This window comes from Trichosurus vulpecula, chromosome 1, assembly GCF_011100635.1.
Source record: "Trichosurus vulpecula isolate mTriVul1 chromosome 1, mTriVul1.pri, whole genome shotgun sequence".
Taxonomy (NCBI): domain Eukaryota; kingdom Metazoa; phylum Chordata; class Mammalia; order Diprotodontia; family Phalangeridae; genus Trichosurus; species Trichosurus vulpecula.
In genome coordinates, this window is record NC_050573.1 from 305,849,648 (window position 1) to 305,869,215 (window position 19,568).

The following is a 19,568-nucleotide window of genomic DNA, read 5'->3' on the forward strand; positions in this document are numbered from 1 at the left end:
TGATATCAGGCAGTGAACAACTTAATGTACTCCATGAACGTGAGCTCTTGTTGACCAATCTACCTTACTCCATTATACTTGCATATACATGATGATTGGCCCTATGAGAACTGATAAGATCACCCAGGGAGTGTAGAGAGATGTGTACAGAGCCTTAGGGTACATTCACAGTTAAGGGATAGGATATGGATGATGATCCCGCAAATGAGATGAGAAGAATTGGTCAGATACATAGGAGAACTAAGAGCAGTTTCATAAAAATCAAGAAATAGGGGTATATATACAGATGTAGAGGATGGTAAATTGTGGCAAATGCTTCAGAGAGGTAAAGGAGTGGGGACTGGGAAAAGAACATTGGATTTGACTGTGGAGGTGGCTATGCCAATGGAGATTCTAATGTTGGGCAGATAGAAATTTGGAGCGATGGAACCTGAACAAACCAAAGTACCTAAGCAACCTCCTGACGGCTAATGATCCTAGACCAATCAACAGCTCCTTGGTAGTCACCTTTGTATAAATTCTGAAGCCTCAAACAGAGTCTAAGTTACTTGTCCTTAGAGTCCTTGGTACTGTATCCTGAACTCAGCAGGTGCTCAATCGATGTTTTTGACTTCCATTCCAATATTTTCTTGGACTAGATTATTTTTTTTAAATGTCATAGCACTTGAAGAGTAAATCTAAAACCTAAGAAATCTTTCTTAGCAGCAATTTAAATTTCAATATGTATTTAATATAAATGCATATCACCGCCCCTACTACAGTCCACACACACACTCCACAAAGATTTGAGTGACATTTTTATAGAAAGTTTTTTGATGTCTGAAAAATCTCAGACTAATTGGAAAATTGTTTTAGATGTTTGTATGGAGCCATCTAGTGGGTAGTTTGTTTAGTGCATTTAAAGACATTATGACCAAAACTACAAATATACCTAATACTGAAGGACCTAAAATCTTAATCTAGAAATAATTTCAGCATTAACTAGTCAGTTTTGCCATTCATAGGCTAGAATTACTCATGAGCCTCACTCTGTAGAGGCAGTATAGCCAGTTTGATAGAGTTGGTCCTGGAGCTAGATTCAAATCTTCACTCGGGACATATAGCAGCTGTGTGATGTGCACAAATCACCTAAACTCTTGGTGCTCTATGTAACTCTCTAAGGCTATAAATTGCAGAGAATCCATCAAGGTACATCAGGGAATTTTTTTAAGGGGGAAAGCAGGGTCACACAGCTAGCAAGTGTGTCAAGTGTCTGAGGTGGGATTTGAACTCAGATCCTCCTGACTCCTGGGCCGGTGCTCTACTCACTGCACCACCTAGCTCCCCACAGGGAATTGTTAATCCTAATGAAATTACATATTCTGTCCCTATCCCTATACTTTTACTCAGCAGTCTCTTTGTTAGGCATTTTAAAGTTCCACGTCTTGAAAAAACTTGTCGTAGGTCACTGCCTCACTTCCTAGGACAGAATGATCTTAGATCTAAATCACAGATATAGAACCAGAAAAGACCTTGGAGATCGTGTGATTCCCCCAACTTCACAGTCTCTGAAGCGGGCTCTTAATGGAGGTGACCTTACTCTGCTGTACTCTCACCTAGGCTCAGCGGGACAGAAGCATGTAGAGTTCCCCTAGAATACATCCCATATAGGTTCCATGAAATGACGGTATTGCATAACGCAGAAATGATATGTTACAGAGCAAGCTCGCTCAATATTTTTTATTTTGGCTGGGCTAAGACGGCCATTTAGTGATAATAGCATACTATCACTAGTGCTGTCCATAATGGGGATTTTGGTTATGTCATAGATATGAACAATAAATCTTCTTGTGTTTTGAGAGAGGGGGAGAATCGAGACAAATAGAAATTACACATGAGGACAACGTACAAAGGGAAACTATAAACAAACTGAATTGTGTCATGGCATATTTTGTTTTTTTCTACTTCAATTTAGCCAATAACATTCACTTGCCAAGAATATAACCAAATTAACGTAGATCAAATTAATTTAGACTATATAATCTGGATCCAAACTACCTTTCCACAATTGTTTTTCACAATTTCCACAATTCATGTTACATTTTCCAGTCAAACTAAAGTACTTCTTGTTCCCCACTTCACCCCACTGTCTCCTGCCTCCATATATTCAGGCAGCCTATCACCCATGATGGAAATGCACTCTTTCCTCATCTCTGCATGTTAGAAGCTTCTTTCCTTCAAAGTTCAGCTCAGGTTTCACCTTGTCCATGAAGCTTTCTCTAATCTCTCAACTGAAAACGTTCACACCCTACCCAACTTTTCTTAGAGCACTATATCTGGATCTCTCCTTTTCCCATTACTCATGTAGGGGTATGTGGTAAGCTTTGTTTTACTCATGTAAATTATATATGTGCACTTGGGCCTGTCTAGATCTGCCTCACAGGGAAGCAAGAATAGATATCTCTAGAGTTTCTTCCCCTCATCCCTTCTCCTAGGGAGACTTTGATTCCCTCCAGAAAGGGAAGAAGGAGGTTAGGGTCAGAGGCTAGCCTCCCTGCTCTACTTAGATGAGGGAATATCGAGCTATAATTAGATCTATTTGCTAGTTTAAGTTTTGTTAGTCTAAGGAATATAATTCTTAGGTTCAAAATGTCTCCTAATCCTGTGCCTTAATAAGGAATGAGTGTCCCAAACTATATATCCAAGATTTGACCCCCTTCCCACCAGATGCTAGTTCCATAATGAACACACACAGCAAGTAGCAAATAAACTCATTTATCCAAACGATTAGCAAACAGATATCAGAGAAAGTATACGTATGAGACTATGACAATTCACAGAGTAAATGAGCTCTCCCAATGGTAGTTAGATAATTCAGGTTAACTATGTGCCTGAGAGAGAAAGAGAAAAAAGGAGAGGGAGAGAGAGATGGGGGGGGGGGAGAGGTGGATGGAGGAGGAGGGGGGGTGGAGAAAAAGAGAGAGAGAGAGGAAGAGAGAGAGAGAGAGAGAGAGAGAGAGAGAGAGAGAGAGAGAGAGAGAGAGAGAGAGAGAGAGAGCTGGGATAAGAACACAATTGAGGTTGTCAGCTCCTCTACATGTTGGCTTCTTCCCAGTGTCTTTCTCACACTTCAGAGGCCTGAAGAGAAATGGTAATCATGTTTCTTCTTTCCCAAAGTTGAAAGACAGAAGACTAGGATTTCTCTTCTCTCAAGTTCTCAATTCCATCCCTCATACAGGCATGGAGCACTAAATAATGAATCCTCACCAATGAGGAAAGTTTTCTGCAAATAGACTTTGAGCCATGGGTTATACTCACTACTTCGTATAGGCTTTAATAGCTTAAAACTACACCAAGACTTTTAAGAAACCTGTATTATACTTATTCACATATATGCCTAGCTCCCTTAGTAAATTGGAAGGTCTTTGATAGCAAAGGTAGTATTGATTTTTATCTTTTCCTTCCTAGTGCCTAACACAGTGCTTTGTATATATTAAATACTTAAGAAATATTTAATTGAATTAAATGGCAACAGAAACAATGACAGTACTCTGTAGGTCCCAGGGAGTTTGAAATGAGTTTATGGAAGCATTGAAAGGTGAGGGAAAAAATACAGAAAAGTGAAGAGTGTCAATGTCAATCTTGGTCTATTTCATAATTTTGCCCAATGTTTGGACTGAATACTTCATTCTGTGCAGTGATATTTGTAGTTGCTGTCTTCTGTAACTTCCTCCTAAAGCCTTTAGTTGCACAATTTTCATCACTCTCTTAATGGAAGCTGAACATCCCCAGATTCTTTTACCTATGCTCATACGACAAGGGCTTAAGATACTTTATTCTGTTGGTTGCCCTCTTTCGACTGCTTTCCAGTTTTTAAATGTCTGTTCTGCTTTCTTCCTCCTCCTCTTCCTTTTGCTCCCTCTTCCTCCCTTCCTCTTCTTTTTCGTCCTCCTCCGCCTCCTCTCTTCCTCCTCCTCTTTTTCCTCCTTCTCTTCTTTTTTTGTCGTCATTGTTGTTAACCGAAATGAAGGTTTCAGTGTAGGCCAGCTCTCTTCCCACATCCCCGAGCCTGTTCTAATCCCAGGAGAGAGGCTTTGTTCCATTTACTCCGTTCTGTAATTAGGTGCCCTCTGCTGGTCATACCTCCTCTCCACACCCTTGTTCGGTAGCTTCAGCGGCCTCACGCCTGCGCAGACGCAGGCTCTTCTACTTACCTTCCCCGCCCCAGCCCTCTGGCCCTGGGGGGGGCGTGGCTTGCTCGTTTCCGTCACACCCGCTTCCGGCATGGATCAGGGTGCCACGTGACTGCGTTTCAGGCGGAGCAAGATGGCGGCGCCCAGGAAAGCAGCGTGAGCTTGTTGCCGGGGGCGCCTTGTCCGGAACAGGGTCACTTCGGTCAACGAAGCGCGCAGCCTGTCGCCATGTCGCGACTTATCGTCAAGAACCTGCCTAGCGGGATGAAGGAAGAGCGATTCTGGCAGCTTTTCTCAGACTTTGGCACCCTGACTGACTGCAGCCTCAAATTCACCAAGGATGGCAAGTTTCGTAAGTTTGGCTTCATCGGTTTCAAATCTGAAGAGGAGGCTCAGAATGCCCTGGACCACTTCCATAGGAGCTTCATTGACACTTCTCGGGTCACGGTGGAGTTCTGCAAGTCATTTGGAGACCCATCTAAGCCCCGAGCCTGGAGTAAACACTCCCAGAAAACCATCCAGTCAGGGAAACCTGAAAAAAGCCCTGTGGCCTCAGAAATTCAGAAGGACAAAAAGAAGAAAAAGGCAACAGGAGAATTGGAAAAGCTGAAGAAAGATGCAGAGTTTCAGGAATTCCTGATGGTTCATCAGAAGCGAACACAGGTGGCCACTTGGGCAAATGATACTGTGGGAGTGGAACCAAAGAAAGGGACGGCCAAGAGGGATGAGGACTACCTCAACTTTGATTCTGACTCAGGGCAAGAGAGTGAAGAGAAAACAGATGATGAAGACTCTGAAAAGGAAAGCCCTGCAGTGAAGGCAGCGGAGCAGAAGGAGCTTTCCGACATGGATTACTTGAAATCCAAGGTGGTGAGAGCAGATTCCTCAGAGGAGGAGGAAAGTGAAGATGAGGCCATGGCGAGTGAAGGGGAAGATGGTGACGAGGAGCAGGAGCAAGAGGGGCTGACACCAGGCGCCAGAGGCTCCAAGAGCCCTGGGGAGAAGGGGGCCGGCCCAGGAGAAGGGTGTACCGTGGGCAGTAGGCCCCCAGCAGCCAGGGGAGAGGTGACGAAGCCAACCACCCAGTCCGAGCCCACCACTGCTTACACAGTGAAGCTGCGCGGGGCACCATTTAATGTCACTGAGCAAAATGTTAGGGAGTTCCTGGTGCCCCTGAAGCCTGTGGCCATCCGCACCGTGAGAAATGCTCATGGAAACAAGACAGGTTACGTCTTTGTTGATTTCAGCAGCGAAGGGGATGTGGAGAAAGCCTTGAAACACAACAAAGAATACATGGGCGGCCGCTACATTGAGGTGTTCAGGGAGAAGGGGACCTATGTGACCCCGAAGCACCAGAAGGACCACAAGAAGGTGTGGCAGGGCCGAGAGCTCAAGGAGGGCGAGGAGGAGGAGGACCTGGCCGACTCCGGGAGGCTCTTTGTGAGGAACCTGCCTTACACCAGCACCGAGGAGGACCTCGAGAAGATATTTGCCAAATATGGTCCCCTGTCCGAAGTCCATTATCCCATAGATGGTCTGACCAAGAAACCGAAGGGCTTTGCTTTCATCACATACATGTTCCCTGAGCACGCAGTGAAGGCCTATGCGGAAGTGGACGGACAGGTCTTCCAGGGCCGGATGCTCCACGTGTTGCCCTCCACCATTAAGAAGGAGACCAGCGAAAACTCAGATGCAGCCTCATCCTCCTACAAGAAGAAGAAGGCATTGAAGGACAAAGCCAGCAGTTCCAGCTCTCACAACTGGAATACACTGTTTATGGGGACAAATGCCGTGGCTGAAGTTGTAGCACAGAAGTACAACGCCACAAAAAGCCAAGTGTTCGACCATGAGATCAAAGGCAGTGTGGCTGTACGGGTGGCCCTGGGGGAGACTGAGCTGGTCCAGGAGGTGCGTCGGTTCCTGATTGAGAATGGTGTGAGCCTGGATTCCTTCAGCCAGGCCACTGGGGAGAGGAGCAAGTCTGTGATTTTAGTGAAGAACCTCCCCGCAGGGACTCGGGCCTCCGAGCTGCAGGAGATCTTCAGCCGCTATGGCAGCCTAGGCCGCGTGCTGCTGCCCGAGGGAGGCATCACAGCCATTGTGGAATACCTGGAGCCTCTGGAAGCCAGGAGAGGCTTCACCAGCCTGGCCTATTCCAAGTTCCATGATGTTCCCTTGTATCTGGAATGGGCACCAATGGGTATCTTCTCTTGCCACCCCCCTCAGAAGAAAGAACAAGGAGATGAACCTGGAGGAAAAGAGGCTGCTCAGACTGAGGCTAGACCAGAGGGTGAAGCTGCAGAAAACACCCCAGAGAAAGGAGCAGCAGCCCTTGAAGAAAAACCAGACGCCACTGGCGAAGAAGAGGATGATGAAGATGAAGATGAGAGTCTTCCTGGTTGTACTTTGTTCATCAAAAACCTCAATTTTTCTACAACAGAGGAGATGCTGAAAGAAGTTTTCTCAAAAGTTGGAACTGTGAAGAACTGCACTATTTCCAAGAAAAAGAACAAAGCAGGAGTTTTACTGTCCATGGGGTTTGGCTTTGTGGAGTACAGGAAGCCAGAGCAGGCCCAGAAAGCCCTCAAACAGCTCCAGGGCTGCATGGTAGACGACCACAAGCTGGAAGTGAAAATCTCCGAGAGAGCCATCAAGCCAGCTGTGACGTCAGCTCGGCAGAAACAGACGGCCCACAAACAGAGGGCATCTAAGATCTTAGTCCGGAACATCCCATTCCAGGCCAACGTGCGGGAAATCCGAGAGCTATTCAGCACCTTTGGGGAGCTAAAGACAGTCCGTCTGCCAAAGAAGATGACAGGGACGGGCCCCCACCGAGGATTTGGCTTTGTGGATTTCTTAACCAAACAAGATGCCAAGAGAGCTTTCAACGCCCTGTGCCACAGTACCCATTTATACGGCAGAAGACTGGTCCTCGAGTGGGCAGACACTGAAGAGACGGTCCAAGCCTTGAGGAGGAAGACAGCTCAGCATTTTCACAATTCCCCAAAGAAAAGGCGGTCTGTGGTGTTGGACAAGATCCTGGAGCAGCTGGAGGAGGGCGAGAACAAGGACAACGAGTAGCAAATACTTCAGCTGCGCTCTGGCGGAGAAAGGAGATGCAGCAAGGATGAATGCCACATTTCCAGGGTCAGACTCAAGAAGAGACATTCCCAGAACCTCGGGACCGTGAAGGGCTTTTACAGTAACCCATACCTGAACCAGGGATCCCCTCCCCTTGAGAGCCAAGATGATTCCGTTCTTCATACCCATGTCGCTAGGGCCTGGCACACAGTAGGTTCTTAATAAATGTTTGCTGATTGCTCAGTCAAAAAAAAAATGTCTGTTCTAAACCATAGCACCTAAAAGTGAACACAGTTATTGAGATGTGGTCTGACAGAGAGAGCAGAACACAAAGGGACTGGTTGCCTCTTTGCTCCTGGAAACTATGCCTATATTAATATAGCCCAGGATCACATTAGGATTTTTTTTTTTTTAGCTGCCACATCACACTACTGACTCATGTAGAATTTACAGTTTACTCTAGAGAAAGTATCTCATAGATTTCTTGTAGATAAAAACATCAAGAAAGGGACTAGATACAATTGGTTGAATTCAGAATTGGCTGAATGGCTGGATTCAAAGAGTAACCATTAATGGTTCAATGTCAATGAGGCAGGAGGTGTCCAGTGGTGTGCCCTAGGGATTTGTGCTTGTCCTTGTGAATTTTCATCTTTTACCTGGATAAAGGTACTGATTGCACCTCAACTCTGTAGATGACCCAAAGCTAGAAGGGATAGTAACACATCAGATGACTTAGTCAGGATCCAAAAAGATTTTGACAGACTAGAGCCCTGAATTCGAATAAGATTAAATTCATTGAGGACACATGTAAAGCCTTATATTCAAGAGACTGTCTTCACAAGTACAGGAATGGAAAGATATGGTCTAGACAGAAGTTTGCCTAAAAAAGGTCTACTTTACATAAGTCATTTAATCTTTCAGTTACTCTCAAAAATCACTCAGACCCTCAAGTAACTTCCTAAGATTATAAATTGCAGAGCAGGTACTTTGCATTGGTAAAGGGAATTTCCTCTTCTAGAGTTCCTATGCCAATGAAATCACAGGTTTTGTCTAATACAAGAAAAATAAATATGAAAGATTCAGAGAAGTACGAGAAGACATAGGAACTGATGCAGAGGAAATAGAACCAGGAAAATTCAATATATGCTATAATGACAGCAATGGAAATACAAAGAATGTTTTAAAAGGAAAAATAATGCTTTGTAATGATAATGACCAGTAGTGTTAAGAAAATGTACCTTCCTCCCTTCATTGCAGGGGTAGAGGACTATGAGTATTGAATATTACATACACTATCATGTATGATAGTTTTGCTTAAAAAATTTTTCACTCTTTTTTTCTAAATCTCACATAGAAAGGTTAGATCATTGAGTGGGGAAGAAGTGAGAAATATAGTCAGACACAAAAGTGATGTAAAAGCAACACAAATAAAAATAAGATAATTCTTTTAAAAAGACAAATTAATTCAATGCTTCTCCTTCTTTTGCCAGGATTATTAGACTGATATATCAAAGGAGTATTATAGATATTTCTCAATTTCAGTAAAGCATTTAACAAAGTCTCTCATAATGTTCTTGTAGATAAGATATGGAGTGAGTAGCAATTAGGTGAATTCCGAGCTGGTTAAACAATAGTATCTAGAGAATATCAACTGTTTGCATGTTGATATGGAGGGAGCTTTCTAGCCTGGTTCTATTCAACCATTTCATCAATTAATTGGGTAAAAGCATAAATAGCAATTATTGCTGATGCTTATATTGCACTTTACATATACTCTCTCATGTAATCCTTACAACAGCTTGGTGAGATAGGTCTATAGAAATTACCCCACTTTACAGATGATCAAACTGAAGTTCAGAGAACTTAAATGATCTGTCCCTAGTCACATGGCTTTTAGTGTTAGAGGGAAGATTTGAATGTAGGTCTTTACTGATTCCACATCTAGTGTTTTTCCCACTACACCATGCTGCTTCTTAAATCACATGCTTATCAAACCTATGGATGACATAAAGCTACAAGGAACAGTATGGGGTGGGGGTGGGGGAATATAATTGGGATACAAAAGCTAGTAAGGGACTAAAAGGATGGGCAAAAGCTAATAAACTGTGGAGTCTTACTCTTTTCTTTTTTTCAAAAAGACTGGTGTTGCAAATAGAGGATGAGGAAGATGTAATTAGACAGCAGATCATGTGCATGTGAATATTAATAGATTGCAGAATCCACATGAGTTACCACTGTGCCATATTAGCTAAAAAAAGATAATGCAATTTTAAGCTATATGAATTGAAGTACAGTACTCAGAGTCAGGGAAATGGTATTTCTGTTATATATTCTGCCCTAGTCAGACCACATAAGAAATAGTATAGTTAGAACTTGTAGAGGGCCAGCTCTGAGAAAGTCCATTCTGGGATAAGATACAGGTCAATGCCTGTTCTTGACCTTGGGCTGATAACTCGGCACATGGGCTCTCCATCCCCCATCTCAGCATACTCGTGCTGCTCAGGATGAAGTCTATTCAAGCCTCCTTGGTACACATGTGCTCTCTCCAATACCCCCACAGCACATACATGCTAAATACCACCTGTGGGCTATTAACACAATATTGTTTATGGCAAAAGGGGAACAAAGGCATGAGGAAGTCATGCATTATGCAAATGTCTTGCACATAGATTTATTGATTCTGCTTGCCTAAAAGGGTATATAAACCCTGTCCCTCAGATTAATAAAGGGAGCTGTTCTTTACTCTCCTGCCTGGCCTGTGTTACATGTTTTTCTTTTCACTCTCCGAGGCATTCGGCCATCTCCAGCCATTTCAGCACCACAGCCGCTGGTGGCAAGAACTGGTGTACTGTATCTTAGAAGAGCTATTGTCAAGTGAAAGCATACCCAGATGCTGGTGACTAGCATGGTGAGGAGGAATGGGAGCTGTGCCATTCATAGATTGATTGAAGGAATGGGGGCTGTTTCCCCTAGGGAAGAAATCACTTAAAAGGAACATGTTAAGAGTCTTCAAATATTTAAAGAGTTTTCATGTTGAAAAAAGATTATGCTGGCTCTGTTTGGCCCCAAGGGGCATATATGAGGACTAAAGGTTAGAAACAATAGGGCAGCAATTTTGACTCAATATAAGGGGAAAAAGCTTCCTGTTAATTAGACTTGTCTAGAAATGGAATGGGCTGCCTTACAAAGTAATGATTTCAACATCACAAAAGGCCTTCAGGCAGAGACTGAATGACCACTTCTCAATAATACTGTAGATGAGATGTAGGGTTTGGACCAACTCTGGGATTCTATGATTTTGGAAAACATGGCTTTTGCATCTGAAAATTACTCTTCTAAATAAAATACTAAATAAATAATTCAAAAAAAGAAAATTACTCTTCTGGTTCACCACCCATAAGGCAGATGGTTTAAGCTATTTTCCAGAAATAATGATCAATACCTCTGGCTTTCTCATCCTGGAACAATTCACCACTCTGCAGGCCCGTTCTCCCATCAGTTCTTCTCAGAACTTCCATTTTGGGGAGGGGCCCGAGCCAACCACCCTTCATTCCTCTTCCAGCTTTACTTCTGACTCTTCAGACTTTCCCAGTACACCCTTACATGGGTACCTCCTGGTAGTCCTCATTTTGCAGCTCTCTTTAATGTGTTGTCTTCCTTGAGGATAGGGACTGTCTTTCTGCTTATACCTGTATCTCAGATCAATCGATCAATCAACAAACAGTGCTTAGCACTGTCCCATAGCTTAATAGGGTATTTTTAAATTCAAAATTTCTTACCATTAACCTTCAGAGCAATAATATTTTCAATATTAAAAGCTTTAGTCAAGTTTAGAATTTTCAGCACTTAGATCTCTTATCTCCTCACGTCAGATTGAAGGACTACTAAGCACATTAATAAAACTTTAAATGTGGCCTATAATTTGATCACAAAAATAGAAGGTTCATACTTGATACTTAACATTTTGATATGTACTATTTCAAGTAAGGCTGACTATTTTTATTGATCTTTTTTCTTCTGTTAGAGGACTACAGAAGAGGCAGCATGGCCCAATAGTTAGTCAGTCAATAGGGATTTATTAAGCACCAACTATGTGCCAAGCACTGTGCTAAGGATACAAAAAAAAAAGCTCTTTGTCCTCAAGGAACCTATAATCTAACAATAGAGGGATTTCAGTTAGAAAGAGCTGAGCTCTGAAAATTAATGCTAGTAAAATTATTGATCACAATATTAAGAAAACACAAATGTACAAATTGAAAATATAATTGCCCAAAATAGGAAGGTGGAAGTGAAGCCATTTGGACAGAAGTCGGGGTTGAACATAATCTGAAGAGGAGGAAAAAAAAAGTCTGATGAAAATGGCTGCTGTGACCTTAGGGAAGTCATTTAACAGCTCAGTGCTCCAGACAACTCTCTAAGACAATAAATTAAAGAGCTGTTGCTTATTTCCATTGGTGGAAGGAGGATTTCTTTTTACTGGTGAAATCACAGGTCCTGACTGGACCAGCCTGCATACCATCACCACCACCACTATCCAAAAAGAAAAAAGGAAAACCTATTGAAAAAAACTTGCTATATAAAGTCTTTTGGTGTCTGGTTATGCATTTGAATGGAACCATCTAGTAGATATTTTATTTGGAACATTTTTTAAACCAGACCTGTGATTTCACTGGTTGTGAATTTCCTCCACCAGTGCAGATGAGCATATTCTCCATGATTTATATATAGCCTTAGAAAGCTACTTGGAGTCACTCAGAGTAAGTAATTGTCCAGAGGATTTCAGTAAGTATTTGTCAAGGGTGGGAATTGAACTCAGGTCTTCTCCATTCAAAGCCAGCTCTGTACTCTGTCATGATGCTTTTTTTCTTTAACATCTTTACATAACAAATCTGCTGTGTGTATGTGTGTGTGTGTGTGTGTGTGTTGGCTAGACCCACAAAAGTACTCAATATTGATGAACACAAAATCTTGATCAGGAAGGAGCACTTTGAACATTTTCTTTGCCTATTCTTGTGATTAACTTAGCCAGAGCTACTTCTGATCTTCACACTGGAGACTCTGTGCTGATCATTCTTGAGCTCCAGAGACTGAAAAACATGGTGCATCCCATTTCACTATTTGGCACAGTTTGTTGTCCCTTACAATAAAGCATGCAGGTGGAGTTGGCCTGGAGTGTGCCTACTACATGCAGGGTCTGTGACCCAGCTGAACTGCATAGACCGAGACATGCTGTGTCAGGGCAGTTTGCTCAGGATTTTAGGTTCTGGCAATTTTTATGTTGGTAAACCATTAAGAGTATTGACCTGTAAAAAATCTTTCCTGGTTCCCCCTTAGTATTAGTGCCTTCCCTCTGAAAATTATCCTCAATATATCCAGTGTATGGCTTGTTTATACATGGTTGCTTGCATATGATTTCCCCCATTAGACTATAAATTCCCTTAGGGCAGGATCTGTTTATGGCTTTCCTTGTATCTCTAATGTTTAGCGGTGTCTGACACATAGTAGGTACTCAATAAATGCTTGTTGATTACTTCTTTGGAGTTTTCAGCTTTATCACAAATGAAAACAGCAAACTGTTATGTCTTTTAAAAATGTGAAAAAAAATTATTCTTTAAAAATATAATGGGAAATAGCCAAATTGACTTCTACCATCATATGTTTATTTCCTCCAAACTAGGATAGGAATCAGCACTGGACCTGTGATTTCACTGCTGTAAGGAATTTCTGGAAGAGAAAACTTACTCTACCAAATCAATTAATCTTCTTGGTATATCAAACGATGATCCAAAATTATAAGTTGCAGAGCAGGCAACAATATGAATTAGTAGGAGGAGTTCCCCACTCCCTTGAAACCACAGATCTAGATAAAAATACAGGAATTGACATATGTGTGTACATAAACACATGCACATATATGTATACATCACACACATACATCCCTTCAAGATTTACAAAGCACTTTTCTCACAATAACCCTGTGAGGTAAGGAGTAAAAGTATTGTCATCCACACATTACAAAATAAGGAAAATGAAACTAAAAGAAGTTGTGTGATTTTCCCAGAGTCACACAGCTAGCTGACACCATAGCCAGATTTCTAAGTCAGGTCTCCTGATTCTCAGTCCATTGCTCTTTCCACTACACCACACTGCCTCTCATACTCGTCTGCACGATGATAGTGGTACCAGAATCTTCCAGACAGGAAAAGTAGGAGGCCACCTATTAGGCTGATTCAATGGGTGAATGGAAGAATTTCCTCAACAAAAATGCCTTCCTTCCCCATCTGATCAAATGCCATAGTATCTGAAAGTCTACCATCAGAGATTTTTTTCCCTTGGATTAAGTATTATTCTATCCCTACAGCTCTCTTTTGAAGTGCAAATTTTTCCAAAAGGCATAATACACACCTATGTTAGTAGAAACATCATCCCAACCACCCTATTCAGCAGTCACCACTCCTACCTGAGAAAGGGACCCCCTTCAGCTTCCACTTTCTTTTATACTTACTGTAGCTGAACCAAAAATCATAGTATCTTAGAGTCCTGAGGGATTTCAGAAGCCATGTAGTTCAATCCATACTGAAACAGGACTTCTAGGAGATCCCCAACAAGTGATAATGAATTTTTCATCTGAAGACCTCTTGTGAAGGAGAATCAACTAAGTCTCATCAGTCTAATTGTTAGGAAGCTTCCCCTTGCGTTAAACTGTGTCTGGAGCTTCTACTCTTGAGCAAGACAGAACAAGTCTACCCTCTTCCACTTAACAATACTTCAAAAGTTTGAAAACAGCTTTTAGGTTCTTCTGAAGTCTTCCCTTCTTTAAGCTAAACATCCCAAGTCCTTTTTACCAATCTTCAAGCAGTACACGTGATATACATGCATACATGTATATGTATACATACACAAAGACATATATATATACATATACACACACACACACATATATATTTACATAATCTTGAGGCTCCTCACTATTCTGGTCACCCTCCTCTGAATGCCCTTCAGCTTATCAATGTCCGTTCTACAATGTTCTGCCCAAAACTGAACACAATAGTCCAAACGTGATCCGATCACTGATTTTAGTTTGCCAAACTAAAGGATGAATGCTGGGCTTCAAATTAAAAAGTTCAGGAGTAACCACATGAGAGACTGTTAAAAATTTGAAGCTAATTTTCTTTCAAGGATATACAAGAACAAGTGTCAATCAGCAACCCCTTTACTAGTTAAATGCAGTAATTGCCGGACCTAAATGACAGCCCCTACAACAATCAATTACCTGGGTCCCAGATTCCCAATTAATAGGTGTTCAAAAAACTCTATCAATAAACTCCTGGAAATGCATGGCAGTATTTGGAATGACTGCCCCAAGCACTAAGTAACCATCTGTATGTTTATTTTCCATCTGTATTTTCAAATCAATACTAACTTTAATTATGTTTAGTAATTCCAAATGGGAACCTAATAAATCTAACCGCTAATATTTTTATTACTTATCTGTGTATTTGGGCTCCCAGGTTCTTAATTTATTTATGGTTTTGGTTTTTAGTTTCCTTTACATTTAATGATGGTGAAGATGACCTTTCAATAGTGCGAACTTTCTTAAAATCAGCTATGAAAAATTGAGGCATACTAAAACATATTTCAGACTTGAAATTCTCAGCATGCCATTTGACATCCATAGGTTCAATGATTTACTGAACTTACTCTATCAGAATTTTAGCCTACCTCCAAAGTTGGAGTAGAAAGAAAAAAGATGTGTTAGCATACTTTAGATTTTCTATTCCATAAAAACAGTCAATAATGCAGATAAGGGTAATAAGTTAAATAGAGAAATATGAAATCCTTAATCCTTTCTAAACATAAATCACTCACACTAGTGCAAAAGAAAAAATTATATTAATTCAACTTTTTTTGTTACTTTTTCCAGAAGATAACTATTCTTCCTCTTCCTCCCCTCCCTAGTTCCATTACTACAACATAACCCTACTTATATGTAAAAAAGTGAATATATTTTTGTTTAGGTATTTTAGAATAGGAAGTAAAAGAGTTGGCTAAAGGTGAGAAAATTTTTCTGTAATCTAGGGAGAAATAGGGTGAATATCTAAGGATCCTAGCCATGAGGATCCCCTTGGATATGAATGTTTTGCAAATCAGCCTGCCTTTTGGCAAAAACCTTGGAAACTGTCTTTACAGAGGCATCTTAGTAGTCCACAAAAAAAAAAAAGGTCCAGACTGCTAAGCTGTTGACCAAGTGATAAACAATTTGAATTAGTCTGTAAACTATTCTATCACTGAGTTTATGTGGCTTTTTAGAAGTCTAGATATGTTAAAGAAGACACTTTTTAAAAATAGTTATCATAGAATTTGCTTTGTTAGGAACATTTCCCAAGACAGCTATCTATTTGGCACCAATTTTAAAAACTTAGGAGGTCATTGGAAAATTTGTTCACTTGATTCTGAACTGGGTCAATTCATTTCTAGTACTCTTGATATATTTATCTGGCTTAGGCTCTTTACAACCAAAGCCAGCAATATTTATGTATTGGGAATCTGTACCTAGTTTCCCAGCCCACACACACAGTAGCAGATTGGGTCCCCAGAGCAGAGCTGGATGCAGAGGTATTCAGGATTCTAGGGGTAATACTAAGAAGCTATGGGCTTTTCTCTAATTCTATTTTCTCAAGTCCCCACTCTGGTTGTATTCCCATTGTTACTAATCACCAATTGCTATTAATATTTCTCCTAAATCATTAGCTAACAAAATGATTAGTGCCCTATTACTAATTTCACCAGTTAACATCAATTAGCTTTTACAAGGTTATATTAACTAAGTAGATATTACAAGAATAAAGGTACAAAATCTTCTACCCCAATAAGGTTATATACTACTCTTGTAGTATAAGAAACAAATCAGAATCCTAAGCCTTCAGAGTTGAAAGAGACCTGAGTGGTCCAGCCTGCCAAATCATATATAAAAAAGCATTCCTACTATACCCCATTTGACAAATAGTTCATCAACTTTTACTTGAAGATTTCCAGCAAGAGGAAACCCACTACTTCTGGAGGTGGGATGTATAAGATATTCAAGGAGGACTAGCACCTCTGGTGTGAGGGCTTGCCAAGCCCTTTTCAGAGCTGCTAGTCCACTTTTGGGGTCCACCTCCCAACTCTCACCCATGCTTCTAAGAACTTGTAGCATGAGTAGCAGCTACCTCCCAGTAAAACCATTGAGGCTAACCCGTGGTTGAGTTAGGGGGATGTCTCCTGTAAGCATGTGAAGACTTCCCCAAGTAGGATGGGTGGATGAGAACAATCTGTTCTAATGGTCATGAAGGTGGCTAAAGCAGGTGCTATGGAGCACTTTGAGCTTGGTCAGACATCAAAGATGCCAAGGTCATCCACTGCATCCCAGGCCATCACTGGTCATCTTGCCACTAAATTTCAATGATTCTGGAAGACAGAGTGAGGCTAACAATTTTGTGCAACTCTGCCTCACTTATATCCAATTCACTCACATGTCAAAACCTCACCCTGTGATGTCACTGGTCCTCTTTGAAAACAAAGGACAAACAACAATAGCAACAAGTTCTGGAGGCAACCCATTCCACTTTGAGCTAACTCTGATTAGAAGGAAATTTTCCTTACATCAGGCCAAAATTTGCCTGTTTAAAGCTTCCACCATTTTCTCCTTGTTCTTCCCTCTAGAGCCAAACAGAACAAGTATGATCCCTCTTCCAGTGACAACTTTTTTAAATACTTGGAACACAGCTATCATGTCTCTTCCAGCAGTCAGTTCTCCAGTCTAAACATCCTCACTTTCTTTAGCCAGTCCTCATAAGGCATGCATGAGGCTTGAGACCTTTACCATTCTGCTTTTCTTCTCATCTGGACACTCTCCATCTTATTATCAATTTCCATCCAAAATGTGGTGCCTATAACTGCACTGAACACAACACTCCAGATGTTGCCTAACTAGGACAGGATACAATGGGACTATCCCCTCCTTATCCCTAGAAATATACCTCTCTCCGTCACCTAGTGGTGAGGACCTGTCTTAGCCTAATGCCTTTGTGCTTGTCTAAAGTGGTGTAAAGGTGAAGGTCAAGGAGTTATATTGACTTTAAAATGAGATTAGGATCTCTGTTGGATCATGAGCATGGTAGGGGTGGTCTTTTTAGAAAGCAATTGGGATCAAAGTAGAGAAGGGGATGTAAACTTTTAAAACATGAGCAAGGTACTAAAGATTCAATGAAGAAGGCAGTATGTTTCGTGGTGGTAGGCAGTGATTGAGTATAGTGGAAGTTTTAATTGAGTTTCTACAGAATTTGTGCATTTTACGTTTTAGACAAAATATCTATTCTTTCCTCCCTCCCTCAATTTACTTGTCCTCTCTTTTCCCTAAATGAACACAACTCTAGTAAGTCCACTCTAAGAGAGGTTTTGCTGTTCCCTTAAGGATTATCAGAGTATGTTGTGACATGGAGGTTCATATCAAATTTAAATTCTTGTTAAAACTTGTGGCAGTGGCCGATATGTCACAGTCTTCATGCTGGTCGCCTGTCTTGAGCTTTTATCAAGCTGAATTTGTAAGGATGCTCAGATTGGTGTCACTTTAAGGTCTGTGGGTATTAGCCTCATGCCACCTTCATAGTTTTAGCTGTGACAGTTTTCTTTGTCAAAAGGTGGCACTATCAAGGTCTCCTATAATGTTGGTGTGAGAAAAATGAAACTGATTGCTTTCTGGTAGAATCCATGGTTATACTCGGAAACAAATGCACTATAGCACCATGAACATGAGTGTAATTTGTTGAAGTGAGAAGAGGAAAGAGATAGGTTCAGAAATATTGCCTTCTAACTCTTCAACAAAATCATAGCAGAAAAAAAGGTTATCAAATGCCAAAAAAACTAAAATCCATTTCAGTTGTGGAAAGTAAAGAACCATAATTTGAAAAACACTGCACCAGAAAGGTGATCAAGAATACCTGAGATTAAAACTATTCGGTACTGTTGGTCAAAGATGAAGTAGAAACCAACGGCTGATTTTTATATTCCCTTTGGAAGTAACATTTATAAAAACTTGACAATCTGGAATTATACCAAATATTGGTTTTGGTTTTTGCTCTAATAGCACTTCTAGATTGTGAGAATGGAAATAACTATAGATATGAATTATAAAGGATGCAGTGTGCTTGATTTTTGGTTACAAGAAAGGAACTCTGACTATTAATGATCATAAATGAAGTTTCTCCCTCTCTCTTGCCTCCCTTTCTCCTTTCTTTCCCTCCCTTCCCCCCTTGCAAGTTGCAGGGCAAGGAAATTGGAGGTAGGTAGATGGGGAGAGACTTCATAGAAGAGACAGGATGGAAAATAGCAGAAGGATATTAGAGAGAAAGGAGTAAGGACAAATATTTTGACACTGGTTAGAAGATGGTCATAAAAAGGAGACAAAAATTGAGGTTCCCTACTATTATAGTTTTGCTGTCTATCTCTAAAAATTATGTTTGATTTGTAAAAAACATTTCATAGTACAGGACCCTTTAAACAGGGCCTAAAAGGCACATGTAGTTGTGTATGTACTCCACGTTCCTAGAAATTAATGCCACTTTTTTTTAACCTGTCCAATTTTATTTTGGAATGATCTTTCAATAATACCTTCTTAGTTAACATGTATATGGCCTAAACACAAGAGATGATAGTTACTAGAAGGTACAATTATTACAGTTTTTCACAAGTGGGTTTGAATTCAAAAAAGTGGCTACAAAGCATTTGTTCCAATTTCACTTCCGGGTGTGGAATTGCTACTCTAAGAGTAATTCCTTCTTTCAGGATACAAAGTCACCTTTGTCTAGTCAATTCACTGCTGCACTTGGTCAAGCATGTTGTTCCTTGGGGCTGAGAGGTCTTGGGTGCCCTCAAACTCTGGTCTGGATTCCAATTTCTGGATTTCAGATGTCATTTGCATGTTGTCTACTCTATTAGACTGTGAGCCCTTGAAAGGTGGAACTGCCTTTTGCCATTTTTTATATCCATAGCATTGACTTATGTGTCTGGCACAAGGTAGGTGCTTAATAAAGGCTACTTGACTAACTCATTGTAGTGTAAGTGTCCAATCCTCATTTCTGACAGATCCAGATTTAATAAGGAGGAAATTCTAAATAATTAGGACTTTCATGTAGTTTGTGCCCTGCCCCCACCCAAAGTGTCCTCTTTGTCCCTTTCAAGACTTTTAAATTTAGCTTGCTCTGAAGGAACTCGACTCAGTTCATACTTGAGGAATTCACTCAGGTCTTTCGTACCATAGGATGTCTCTGACATAAA

At 41.0% G+C, this 19,568-nt stretch overlaps 1 protein-coding gene across 1 annotated transcript; it reads left to right on the forward strand.

The window, feature by feature from the left end:
• The first annotated feature begins 4,288 nt into the window (after window positions 1-4,288).
• On the forward strand, window positions 4,289-7,493 carry LOC118828623 (probable RNA-binding protein 19). Its single transcript, XM_036735426.1, has one exon. It carries the CDS (start codon window positions 4,401-4,403, stop codon window positions 7,251-7,253), a length of 2,853 nt encoding a protein of 950 aa, XP_036591321.1. The 5' UTR covers window positions 4,289-4,400; the 3' UTR covers window positions 7,254-7,493.
• Window positions 7,494-19,568: the final 12,075 nt, after the last annotated feature.